Here is a 13,162-nt window from a genome sequence, read left to right as displayed (position 1 = left end):
CCTGTGGCAAGTTCATTCTCTTCACTTACTGCGTCTCTGTTCGTGACCCGGAGAGGTGGTGAATGTGCTGGTATGCAGGGAGGATGCTGGGTGCGGGCTGTGAGGATTTCAGCCTTGGCTTCATGACTTTCTAGCTTTGTGACCTTGAGGGAAGGACTTCTTTCTCTGTGCCTCAATGTCCCCATCCGTGAAATGGACCTAATGTGAGTACCGACCTCATCGGGTGGTTGGTTGTGAGGATTAAATCAGAAAGTAAGTGGGAAGGAATGAGAACAGTTTCAGGTATGCCATAAATGCCCAGTCCATACTGGCTGTTATCACCCCCACCTGTCATCCCCTCTCTCATCTTTCCACCATCAGATCATCTTCTTGACCCTTCTGCTTCCCTTTGGGGTGTTCAGATTCTCCTGGAACACCCCCAGGCTGAAGCTGCTGGGTCATTCTTTTTAACGGATCCTTCCATCCTCAAGTCTAAGCACAGTGAATGGATGGAGAGATGGATGGGCTGAAGAACAGTTAATTTCTCAGCAATGAGTTCACCCACATATGTAAAGAAACTTTCGGTGATTTAGTGTGTTCCCTACCTCTGCCATCTTAGAAGCCTCTCCTGTTGGTTCAAACTTCTCCAGCCTTCTCTGTTTTTGCAGACCTGTGGCCGTTCTGCTAACCGCCCCCCGCCACCACACCAGGCTTTCCCGTACCTCACCGGCTTCTCAGATAAAACCTTAGACTGAGTCTTGGGTCGTTCAGCTCACCTGCACGAGGGCAAGGCACAGTGTCTTCAAACAGAGAAGACAGCTGAATTGATGGAAAAGTCTCTCTGTGCGCATTTTAAATGACAGGGACAAAGCTAAAGTTTGCAAGAAGAGTCTCGATCATGTAGTGCCTTTGTCTTTTAATGGATTGACCTGTGGTTCCTCTCCAGGAGCTGTGACGAAAGAGCCAGCCTTGGGCGGGAGAAAGGCCTGCCTGAGCTGCCGAGAGAAAGATGAGGAGGCGTTAACTAGGAGCAGGGAGAGGAAGGAGGCTGCCCAGTGGCGGGAGGCAGCGTGCACGCCTGTGGCACGTGGAGGGGCTGGAGTTCAGCCTGGGGGAGTGGGGACCTCATGGGGAGAGGACGGTTGTGATCTCACTGTCTTCCTTCTCAGCATCCATCACAGTGTGACTTGGCAACCACTGGTTTTTATTTCACACAGGTTGTACAGTGCCCTTCTTCCAGCCAATCTGCAAGTGCTCCAAGGACCCAAGGTCCAGCCTGTCTTGTTTGTTCTGAGCTGGTGTCAGGGCAGCAGGCTTGGGGGGCATTTGTGACTGACAGCAGGAGAAGCTTCAGCAGAGGTATGAATAGGGAACCAGGTGAGGCCTCCCCTGGTCAAGGAAGGCTTCCTGGAGGGGAGGACACCTGTGCTGAGTCCTGAGTAAAGGCGAGCGGCACGTTGACCCGTGTGGTCTCAGGGGCAGGGCGTGCCAGGGTGAGGCAGCGGGAAGGAGGGCTCCCTGGGGCTGAGCTCAGGAAGCTTCGAGCCGTTTTGGAGCTTGATGATGGGTGGGGCGGTGCCCGTGCTGAAGATTCTGGACACTTTGCTGAGGGCGTTGGGGAGCCACGCCAGCAATTTAGGCTGAAAATGGGGGCTCCTCCCAGTGCTGCCGCTCTGCTGCTGTCTCCTCCTCTCGCCCGTCTCCAGCCCTGCAGAGGACTGCCCTGCCCTGGGATCTGATTCCACCTGCTTCCCCCGGTGGCCCAGGCCCGTGTGGCTGGGCCCTGTCTTCCTCTCCGACCGAGACGGCTGCGTGCAGCTTGCAGCCTTATTTGCATGTTTGATTTGGAATGGAATGCCGCATGTATTTGTGCGTGTATGTGGACTTATTCAAAGATAAACTTTTAAGATTTACTCATTGTTGAATGCAGGTGTGTTTCTTCCCCATGACTGCATAAGTTTCCATCTTTTCCTGTCTTCTCCTCTCTTGATTTATTCCCATCCACCATCCCATTGTCTTTTGGGATAATATTTTTTTAATTGACTTATTTTTTGGCTGTACCACATGGCTGGCGGGATCTAATTTCCCCAAGCAGGCATTGAACCTGAGCCCTTGGCAGCAAAAACTTGGAGTCCTAACCACTGAACTGCCAGGGGATTCCCTTGAATAATATTTTCAAAAATGTTAAACATAATGGCATCATGACCATAAGAAAATCGGGCAACTTACATGTATTGATTAAACCTATTTATTATTTAATTAACCTATTATAAACAAATTTATTGTCATCTTATAAAGGGAAAGAATTGAACTACAAAGGATTTTTTTCCCCCAAAGGTAATAGTATTGATAAAAGGGGACAGAAAGAAAATGAACTCCCCCAGCCTGCCTCTTCTGTGTCTGCTGTTGCCCATTTCTCCTGTGTCCTTCTGGAGATATACACATACCACTTTGTGCAAAGGTTACTTACAAACCCGAGACCTTACGTACCCATAGACACATATACACATGGTCACATGTGTGCAATTGTGTGTGCATGCCTGCTCCCCTACTGTGCACTCATGTTGTGTGTTACATGCCTGCGTGGCCAGGGTCATTTGACGATCTCCCCTGTCACGATGTACGTATAAAGCTCCCTCATTCTTGTTTGTGGACCACACAGACTTTCATCACGTGGATATTTAACCAGCTGCTCACAGTGGTATTTCGGCTGTTTCTAATCTCCCTGATGAACAGGGCTGCACTGAACAGCCCTGAGACACGTTATTTCTTTATCCGGGTGTACGCACACGCGTGAGCATGTCTGTTGAAGTTTGATAGATGTGGCCAACTTGTCCTCTGCAGAGGCCACCTAAGAGGGCCAGTTTCTTTCGCCTTTGTGGGATGAAAATGGGTACTTCACTGAAGAACTGTCCTTGTTTTTTCATGAACTTGGGTATCTTTTCATATTTTTAAGAGCCATTGAATTTCTCTTTGTATGAATGGTCTATTTGTTCTTTACCCATTTCCCTCTTGGGTTGGTTTTGTTTGTTTTTTGATGCTAAACTTTTGATCATTTAGCTCTCCTGGTTTTCTGTAGCCTGTACCAACTAATACAGCTTTTTGGTTGCAAAGTTGTCTATAATCGAGAGTTCAGAATGAGGGGTCAGGTAAAACTGACTTTCTCTGCCAGATGTTGATGATCAAAGGACTTGGTGACCCTGAGAACATCTAACATCATTTGGCCATTTTTGCATGTATTAAATACACATTTACATGTATTAAATACATGTTTTTCAGGAGATTTTGAGCCGGTGGCTGATGGTAAATGCATTGATGATTTTATTAGGCACAACCCTTGTGAATTAATTTCCTTCTTGCTTTTAAACAAAGGGTCATCAGGTGAAGGTGAATTTTTTTGTTGGTTAGTATATTACTTCTGTTTTCTTGGTCAATATTTCCATTCTAGAAAATGGTACAAGATTTCTACTTTTTCTATAAATTAGCCTTGGGGTCCAAGTGTCCAGTAAGGTTCTTGGTTTTAACTGGGTACTTAGTAAATGTTTGATCCAAAATGTGAATATTTCCAAGTGCTATTTTGCCACCTTTCTTAAAGGCATGTGCTTAACACAACACTTCTCAAATGATATTAATAGGTGTTCTGTGATTTTTTTTTAAATGTGCCCCTGGTCACATTAATTTTGAAAAGATTGGATTAAATAAAATTAAATAGGTCCTTTACTATAGGACTTCTCAGAGACTTTGATACACCAGTGGGTCCATTGAATGTCCAAGAGGAGGATGTTGGATACTGTGTTTCACAAATGTATTTGACCACAGAAACCGTTTTCACTTTCTTTTTTTTTTCTTGGTTCTTAATTTTTTTTTCATTTATTTTCATTAGTTGGAGGCTAATTACTTTACAATATTGTAGTGGTTTTTGCCATACATTGACATGAATCAGCCATGGATTTACATGTGTTCCCCATCCTGTGTTTTCACTTTTTTTATGGTCTCTCATTGAACTGCTCCTCAAGCAATTAGCATGAAACTCAGGAAAGTATCACGGAAAGCAACTGGTTTCTTTTTCAACTGAAATTAGGCCAAATTTGTCTGAATTAGGCCAAATGAGGAACCCTGTTAGAAATAGTTATTTTGATTACTTGACAGTAATCAGATTTCTGAAATTAACTGCAGATGCTGCTATAGTTAAGCTCAGGGTGCAGCAGATGAAGACACCAGTTACTTTCTCCAAGCTCTCCAAGGTGTTATTCACAGTGTAAAATTAAGAGACCAAGGTCATTTCTGATAGACCTCCACTGCCCTACTTGAGGTCAGATACCACCTTCAGTCTGAAGCATCCCAATCAAACCGGGCTGTAGGTGAGGGGGTCATGGGGAGACAGAGGCCGTTGGCCGCAGGACTTAATTATGAATCAAATTTTTATTTTTTATTTTATTTATTTATTTATTTTTTTATGAAGCAAATTTAAGGAGCCACAAGGGGGGCTAAGAATCCAGTGCATGAACAGGGCAGCTTATTTTTTCCTCTTGAGCACTTCTGACTTTGGTTTTTATCCCTTCTCATTGGTCATTTCTCCCTTTTTAAGGAATCTTAATTATTTTTCTTTTCGACCTTCCTGAATTTTCAAATAGCAATTCTCAGAGGTGTTCTAGAACACTGGTGACCAGGGATATGTCACGAGTCATCTGAGAGCCAAATGAAACCGTTAACAATTTGCAGATTACCATAAAATAGCATGAGGAGGGCATGGCAACCCACTCCAGTCTTCTTGCCTGGAGAATCCCACGGACAGAGGAGCATGGTGGGCTTCAGTCCATAGGGTCGCAGAGTCAGACACGACTGAAACGACAGCACACACACACATTTTATAAACCAAGTAAAGGAGTTTGAAGAAATAATTTAACTTAATTTGGCTGTGACCTTGTGGGGCTCTGGGGTTTTTGTTCAGGCCATGTTTAAATGAGGATTTCTCTTTTAGAATCAAATGTTCCATGAACAGTGGTCAATTTATAACATGGGCATTGGTTTGCTCAGGCCGCCCTAACAAATTACCACGAACTGAGTGACTTGAATGCACAAGTGTGTTATGTCACCGTCCGGGAGGCTAGAAGTCTGAGATCGGTGTGTTGTGGTGTGTTGATTCCTTCTGAAGACTGTGAGGGAAGGGTCTGTCCAGCCCTCTCTCCTTGGCTTGACTGTCTTCCCTCCGTGGATATCTCTGTGTCCTGGTTTCCTTTTATTATATGGACAACAGTCATATTGGATTAGGGTCCTCTCTAATGACCCCACTTTAACTTAATTGCATCTGAGTGACTCTGTTTCCAAATAAGGTCATGCTCTGAGGTACAGGATGGGGTTAGAGCTTTGATGTGTGAATCTAGGAAAGACATAATTCAACCCATAGCACAGGCTAATTTTCTCTTTCTTTTTTAAAGACTGTACATGGCAAGTCAAAGCCAATGATCGACGCTTCCATGAACAACCTCAGTTTATGAACACAGTATTCTTTTGCATTAAGGAGAGCAAATATGCGGTAAGTTGATTTTAATCAGTTAGCTTTATTAAAAGCCAGTTTTTTCCCCCCCAATAGCCATGCTGCTTACTTGCTTTGTGTGACATCTGCCTTTCAGGTAACCCCTGGCCGGGGGCCACTGACAGTCATTGTTACTTCTCTAGAATGTCATTTTTTAAATTGAAGTATAGTTGATTTACAATGTTGTATCAGGGTCTGCTGTACAACAAAGTCATTCAGTTTATACACATATATATATATATATATATATTCGTTAAAAAATTCTTTTCCATCTGGTTTATCCCAGGACATTGAATAAGACTTCGTTGTTTATCCATCCTATATATAATAGTTTCCATCTGCTAGCTCCACACTCCGAGTCCATTCTCCTTGGCAGTCACAAATCTGTTCTGTATGTCTGTGAGTCTGTTTCTATTTCACAGATAAGGTCATTTGTGTCTTATTTCAGATTTCCTAGAATGTCCTTTTTTCTCATCACAGTAAGATGAACTACCTTAAGGGTGTATGGGGCAATGTGAAACAAAACAAAGTTGATTGAAATTTTCCTTCTGAATATACAAAGCTCTTTTTAAAAAATTTTATAAAAGCACATACAGTAATATCACAGATGCCTTGCTTTTTGACAGTAATAAGAATTTGAAAGGAATCTTGGTAACTTATCTCTCCATCCTTGGCCTGTGATGGATTCAGAGACTTTGAAGATATTTTCGCCCCAAAAATGCTTATTACCATTGAAATATAAAGAACAGGAGCCAAGTCTGGGCTGAAATGTGGTCTGTTAGATTCCTGGGACTATTCCACAGAATACCGCCAACTGGGCGGTGTAAAACAACAGAAGTTTATTCTCTTACAAATTGAAAAGGCCCGAAGTCTAAAATCAAGGTGTCGGTGGGCTGATTCCTTCTGGGGGATCCGCGGGAGAGACTGCTGCAGACTTCTCCTTGGTTTCTGGCTGACAGCCCCAGATGCTCCTTGGCTTCACACCACTCCAGTCTCCGTCTCCCTGTATATTTCTCTGTGCCCAGTTTTCCTCTACGAAGGCCAGCAGGCCTAATCATTGGATTAGGCCTTATCCACCTTAATCCAGCGTGACCTCACTGTAATTGATCACCTCGGCAAAGACCGTCTTTCCTAATATTTGGTCGGCCAAAAAGTTTGTTTGGATTTTTCCGTCCCACCTGATGGGAAAACCCGAACTACCTTTTTGGCCAACCCAGTAAGATGACCGTTGCGGGTCACAGGGTCAGAACTTGAGTGTATCTTTGCGGGGCACACAATTCAACCCACACCTGTGTCTTTTACTCTTACACACCCTCCGTTGCTTTTATAAGAATGTTCCTTTTCCACCCATGTTGACACCTCTCATTTACTGCTCATCTTTGCCCTGTTTTCTAAGAGGCCCTACGAGATCAAGGAACCAACAGCAGGATCTGTTTGCTCACAGTGGGAGTTGCCAAAGAGGCCTCTGAGGTGAAATGTCTGTGCCTTGTGACTTTCTCTGACATAAGCCTCCAAGACGCCATTTCGAGGCCCAGTTAGAAGTAAAAACTTAAAGAAAATCTCAGTATCTTTCAAACAAATTATATCCTTGTGTGCCTGTAGGCCACAGGGCTGATTTTTGTGTCTGGGCTTCCCTGGTAGCTCAGCTGGTAAGGAATCCGCCTGCAATGCAGGAGACCCCGGTTCCATCTCTGGGTTGGGAAGATCCCCTGGAGAAGGGATAGGCTACCCTCTCCAGTATTCTGGCCTGGAGAATTCCATGGACTGTATAGTCCATAGGGTCACAAAGAGTCAGACACAACCGAGTGACTTTCACTTTCACTTCATACATTGTGTATTGTGGTAAGTGTGGGACCGTTTAGAATGATTTTCTCATTTTTTTCAACAGAATAACGCAATTAAAACATACAAGTACAATGCGTTGACCTTTCTACCAATGAATTTGTTTGAGCAGTTTAAGAGAGCGGCCAATTTCTATTTCCTGGTCCTTCTCATCTTACAGGTAATAATACCCTTTGATATCTTAGATCTGTTTTGAATTACGATGACTCAGTAACGTTCAGGTTGTTAGTGTTTAAATATTATATAAAATCTTGAAAGTTTTCTATGTGGTCATCTGGGTTCTGAATGTAAGAGACTAATACCCAGAATCACTTCATGAACAGTGTTACATGAACACTGAACCTGAGCACATGCGAATGTTATTTTACTTCTGTATTTTAAAAAGTTCAGTTTCATACTGATGTCAGAGTTAAAACATACTGATGTCATTGTTAAAACTGGTTTTCCCGAAGTGAGTCAAGTTCAAATGTTCACTTTGTGAAACAGTTGTACCTTAAAATTAAATCTATTTTTTATGCTTGGCTTTTATTTTTTATTTAGTTGCCAAAAGGTCATTGACTTTTATTAGGATTTTGGTCATAATTCTCATAATTATTTTTCTGACCTGGTTTTACACCAGAAAGGCCTATTTTTTTTTCTTCTTTTCCTACTTGGGCAAGAAGTCCACTTAATCTGGAGAGCATTACTTTTATCTGTCTCGGAACTGTTTTATGATCAAAGAAACTATACACCCTCTAGTTGCCACTCGGAGTTTCCACCTTTAGCCTTGATGTGCCGGTTTCAAAGGATGGCATCTCCACTTGGTTTCATCAGATTCTTTATGTCAAGCGTTTGATTTGGAAAATAGTCTCACCTGCTGGGATTCGCCCAGTGTAGTTTAGTGGAACTGTAACCTGTGTGTCTGAGTGGAGATGGCGGATGCACAGGTGGAGGGAAGACACAGGAGGGAGAACTAGACCCTCAGCAGGTTTAGTGGAACCTGAGACCTGCTGGCGTGATCATAAGGTGGTCCTGTCGAGCGGGACCTTAGGGACAGGCTCGTGTAGAGAGAAACACTGCCAAGCTTACAGTCCTGCTGCATGATGAGTGGGCCACTTTCCCTTCCTTCCTTCTAGAAGGAAAAGGGGCGTTCTACCTTATTACAGTCACAGTAACGTGGGACATGAGCTTCCTCCCCCCATCTCCCCACACCTTGGTTATCCTTCCTGAAGGCACAGAGATCCAGGTGAGGGTGCTGGCAACAGCCTTAGCCCTTTGCTCACACTCTTTCTTCACGTAATTCTTATAGTCTGCAGGATTAAGAATTGGGTTGGCCGAAAAGTTCCTGTGGGTTTTTCTGTAACGTCTGTCTCTGCCTCTAGGCTCTGATCCAGGAAGCCAGAAGCTAGAGAGAGAGGCAGGCGAAGGGCTAGCTGGATGCTTCGGCACCGCTCCATGCCTGCGGTGCAGGACGCCAGCTGGATGACGGTGGAGATTAGGCTTAGCGTCAGTGGTCGCCTGTAGCTCTGCTGTGTCTTCCTGGGCACACACGCCTGCCCTTTTTTAATCTCTTTCAGGCAATCCCTCAAATCTCGACCCTGGCATGGTACACCACACTGGTGCCCTTGCTTGTGGTACTGGGCATCACGGCCATCAAAGACCTCGTGGATGACGTGGTAAGGATTCCTCATGCAACCGCCTCCTCACCACAGCAAGCGTGTTTTCTAGTGGCATTCATAACTTGCTGTTTTGAGATGATTAAAATAACCTTTCCCCATCCCTTCTGTCAAGGCGCGCCATAAAATGGACAAGGAAATCAACAATAGGACGTGTGAAGTCATTAAGGATGGCAGGTATGTGCCTTTCTGAATGTGTGACTTTTCACCAAGGAGGTAACGTACAAATGCATCTAGAAGCAACCTTAGAGATAACTAGTTGAACTTGGAAATCTAATGGCACATTAACCTCTTCCTTGTAAAGGCCTCTCGCCACTTCCGAAGACGAGGCTATCCCCAGGTTGCAGTCCAGGCAGTTGCCTGCTGGAGGTCTGTGTCCTCAGCCTGCCTGGGTTTCCTTCAGCCAGGAGTGTGCGACCCCATCTCCGCTCTCCCCCAGCGATTTGCCCGAATGTCCTGAAACCCTTCCTGAATCCCCAGCCGCAGTGGTCTCTCCCTTTGCTGGGCTTTCAGAGCTTTTTGTTTTCATCTTTCTTGTTATGATCTGAGTTTTATTAGAATTAGTTGTATAGGAATCTAAAAAAAAAAAAAAAAAAGAATTGTTGTATAGGAATCTCATCATCTATAGTATCTCTGAGGTCTGCCCATGCTATATTTTAAATTTTTTTAAATGTTCATTTGTTAGACAGTCAAACGGGTATTTCCAGGAGAATTTAATATCAAAGGAAGCAATCTTTTTATTTTATCAATATTCTTATGAGATTTATTAGAAAAGTGATACACTCATTAGAAAGATAAGTTTAAACAATAGAGAGGAGACAAGAACTAGAGTTGGGGACTTCCCTGGCGGTCCCGTGGCTAAGACTCCAGGCTCCCAATGCAGGGGACCCAGGTTCGATCCCTGGTTGGGAAACTGGATCCCACATGCTGCAACTAAGAGTTTGCATCCCACAGCTAAAGATCCTGCATGCTGCAACAAAGATCAAAGATCCCAAGTGCTGCAACTAAGACCCAATGCAGCCAAATGTGTATAAAAACTAAAGCATCATGAGCATTCCAGATGGCTATGTAGGATCCATAATGCTTCCCTCTCCTGGGATCAGCAGGCGATGGATAGCTGAGTGGAAGGAAGCAGAATGACTGGGAACGCAGGACATGAGCAGAAACACAGGGGTGGCGTGGATCTCCTTCCTGCACATTTAAGGAGCCCCCACTGACCCCCGATTATACAATGTAGAATGGAAAGGAACCCACCAAAGTTAGCGCCGCCTTTGTTTCTTCCTCCAGAGGAGAAGATGAGCCTCATGACCCCTTAATCATCAGCTGGCTGACCTTCCCCTGGGATGTGCATGTTTTCCCAGAATTTTTGGCTCCCAGACAGCATCATCCAAATCCCCTGCCAGTAACTTGAAGAGTGCCACTGAACTGTCATTCTTTTCTACATTCAGGTTCAAAGTTGCCAAGTGGAAAGACATTCAAGTCGGAGATGTCATTCGCCTGAAAAAAAATGACTTCATCCCAGTAAGTGGGCTCAAGCTCTGCTGTCTCATTGCCTACCCGTCCCTCTGACCTGGCGTTCGGTTCTGCCGTGGGCGTGGGGGTCTGTGTTACTGGTGTGTTTCGTTTCAAACAGGCTGACATCCTGCTGCTGTCGAGCTCCGAACCCAACAGCCTCTGCTATGTGGAGACGGCCGAGCTGGATGGGTGAGTGGGCCTTAGGCGGGCGGGTTGGGAAGCTTACCTGTGGAAGGCTGACCGTTGTTATATGAAACTTGTGCACTTGGACGGGAAGCCCTGAGGTCTGGCCTTACTTCCACCCCTGGATACCCAGCAGCCTCTCCTTGTAGGAGACCAGCCTCTCTGTCTTTGCCTTTTTCCCTAGTGAGTACCTGGTAGGACAAGCAGGAAGATGGCAGTGGTCTGACTCCCTAGTAGGCCAACTTCTCTGCCTTATTCTGTATTTTCGAGCCTGTCTTTCAGGGAAAGTAAAGCTCTGATGACAGAATGTGCGCCTGAGCCCTTTACCAGCTGCTGAGCAGTGTCAGACACTGACAAATGGCTGCTAGTAAATATTTTGGGGGGAAAAAAATAGATTTTTAACGTCTTTGCCAGTAGACAGTTTTTTCCGTTTGTTGGTTTTTGTTACTATGCTACCACTTGAAAGGATTTTTTTGACCATTTTGACCAGTTTTCAGTACATTTATGGAATACCTACTAGGTTGCAATAGTTTTACATGGTAGGTCATTTAATCCTTTTTTTTTTTAGTTAAGAAAAGCATTATCATTTGGCTGTACTGGGTCTTAGTTACAGCATGAGGGATCTTTAGTTGCAGCACGTAAGATTTAGTTGCCCAACCAGGGACCGAACCCAGGCCCGCTGCATTAAAGACTTGGAGTCTCAGCCACTGGACCACCAGGGAAGTTCCTCATTTAATCTTTTCAGCAACCCAGTGAGATGTGTGTTATCACCTTGATGTAACCCGTGAGGAAACTGAGGCCCTGGAGGTGAGGTCGCCGCCCAAGATCACACAGCGGGTGGCAGAGTTGGGGCGCTGCTCCCCTCTGCTCACTCCCGAGGCCGCTGCCTGTGTTCCTCTCTTGGCGTCAGCCCCTTTCTCACACCCACGATGAGCATAAGCTTCTATGGAGAGCTGAGAGCATCCGAGTAACAGCGAGGTCTGTCTTTGGTCTATAAATCAGTCGATTGATCGTTCAACCTAAACTGTAAAACAGCTCTTATTCCCACAAGTGAGAGATCCTGAAGTTTTGCAAAGGTATAAACTCCTAGCGTGCCTGTCGGAGCAAACAGAATGGAAAGTTGAGAACTGCGGGTCTAGTTCTTAGTAGATGAGAATCCCCAGTCGGTCTTCGTGGGGCTTGAAAACTGACTCACCGCAGGAAGTGTGGCGTGTTCCCCAGAGTGCATGTGCCCAGCCTGGCCCTGGGGGTCCTCTTGCCTGTGTTTTGCCTTCCACTGTGTGCGGGGGGCACATGCTCAGTCCTGGGGGTAAGGTGACCACCTCCTTCCTTAGAGAGAATTCATCTTTCACAGGCATAGGATCCAGTTATGCACTCTGGGAAATATTAAGTTGATAGAGTCTTGACCCTTTCTGTAACAAATATGTATCCTAGAATTATCTTAGTGTGATTAAATGTTAGAAAGAAAGTTTTAAATAGCAGTTTGGTAGTCCGGGCTGGTGGTAAGAATTAAGTTAGGAAGGAGAGAGACAGGAAGCTTCTGGGCGCCTCGGGCCTACCCAGATTGCCTCATAGTAACAAACAGTAAAAGGGGGCCAACGTTTCCTGGGTCAGGAGTTTTTCTCTTGTTCAGGGGATAACTTCATCCAAACCTGAAGTTCCAAGGAGAATAGAGAGTTTGAAAACAGAAAAGGCTGATTATTTAGCTTTCACTTCCTGGTATACCTAATATTACTTCGTACAGTGTTCTTCATATTCCTTTTCCAACTCTGAAATTTGCTCATTTAATTCTTTTTTCCTTTCCCTTTAGAGAAACCAACTTAAAGTTCAAAATGGCACTTGAAGTCACACACCAATATCTCCAAGAAGAAAATTCATTGGCAGCATTTGATGGTTTGTGCAAATATGTCTTTTTGTTGTTGTTTAGTCACTAAGCTGTGTCCGACCCTTTGCAGCCCCACGGACTGTAGCCCGGCAGGCTCCTCTGTCCATGAGATTTCCCAGGCGACAATACTGGAGTGGGTTGCCATTTCCTTCTCCAGGGCATCTTCCCGACCCAGGGATCAAGCCTGCGTCTCCTGCATTGGCAGGGGGATTCTCCACCACTGAGTCCCCAGGAAAACCCTAACTTGTCTTACTTTGTATTAAATTTTCATTGCTTGGTTCAGTCTGTATATTAATTAAAACCAGAAAATCTTTCATATGTGAGTACTTATGTGAATCATATCTCTTTTAAAAGGTTTTATTGAATGTGAGGAACCGAATAACCGACTAGATAAGTTTACAGGAACGCTATTTTGGAAAAACACAAGTTTTCCTTTGGACGCTGATAAAATTTTGTTACGTGGTTGTGTCATCAGGAACACCGATTTCTGCCATGGATTGGTCATTTTTGCAGGTACTTTTGAAGTCTCTTGGGAAATTGATCTGTAGGCTCATTAAAGATGTAAAT

At 44.6% G+C, this 13,162-nt stretch overlaps 1 protein-coding gene across 4 annotated transcripts in view; it reads left to right on the top strand.

Moving 5' to 3' along the window:
- ATP8B1 (ATPase phospholipid transporting 8B1) overlaps window positions 1-13,162 on the top strand; it is a 148,438-nt gene that overhangs the window by 96,545 nt on the left and 38,731 nt on the right. For all 4 annotated transcript variants that reach the window (XM_043888797.1, XM_043888798.1, XM_043888796.1 and 1 more), the window contains 8 exons: window positions 5,418-5,515; window positions 7,404-7,517; window positions 8,914-9,012; window positions 9,128-9,189; window positions 10,461-10,533; window positions 10,646-10,716; window positions 12,521-12,603; window positions 12,950-13,108. In XM_043888797.1, the coding sequence (XP_043744732.1) occupies window positions 5,418-5,515; window positions 7,404-7,517; window positions 8,914-9,012; window positions 9,128-9,189; window positions 10,461-10,533; window positions 10,646-10,716; window positions 12,521-12,603; window positions 12,950-13,108 (759 nt within the window). The remainder of the gene's footprint in view (window positions 1-5,417; window positions 5,516-7,403; window positions 7,518-8,913; window positions 9,013-9,127; window positions 9,190-10,460; window positions 10,534-10,645; window positions 10,717-12,520; window positions 12,604-12,949; window positions 13,109-13,162) is intronic.

Source organism: Cervus elaphus, chromosome 27, assembly GCF_910594005.1.
Source record: "Cervus elaphus chromosome 27, mCerEla1.1, whole genome shotgun sequence".
Classification (NCBI taxonomy): Eukaryota; Metazoa; Chordata; class Mammalia; order Artiodactyla; family Cervidae; genus Cervus; species Cervus elaphus.
The sequence above is the reverse complement of the archived record's forward strand: the minus strand, read 5'-3'. Positions and strand labels throughout refer to the sequence as shown.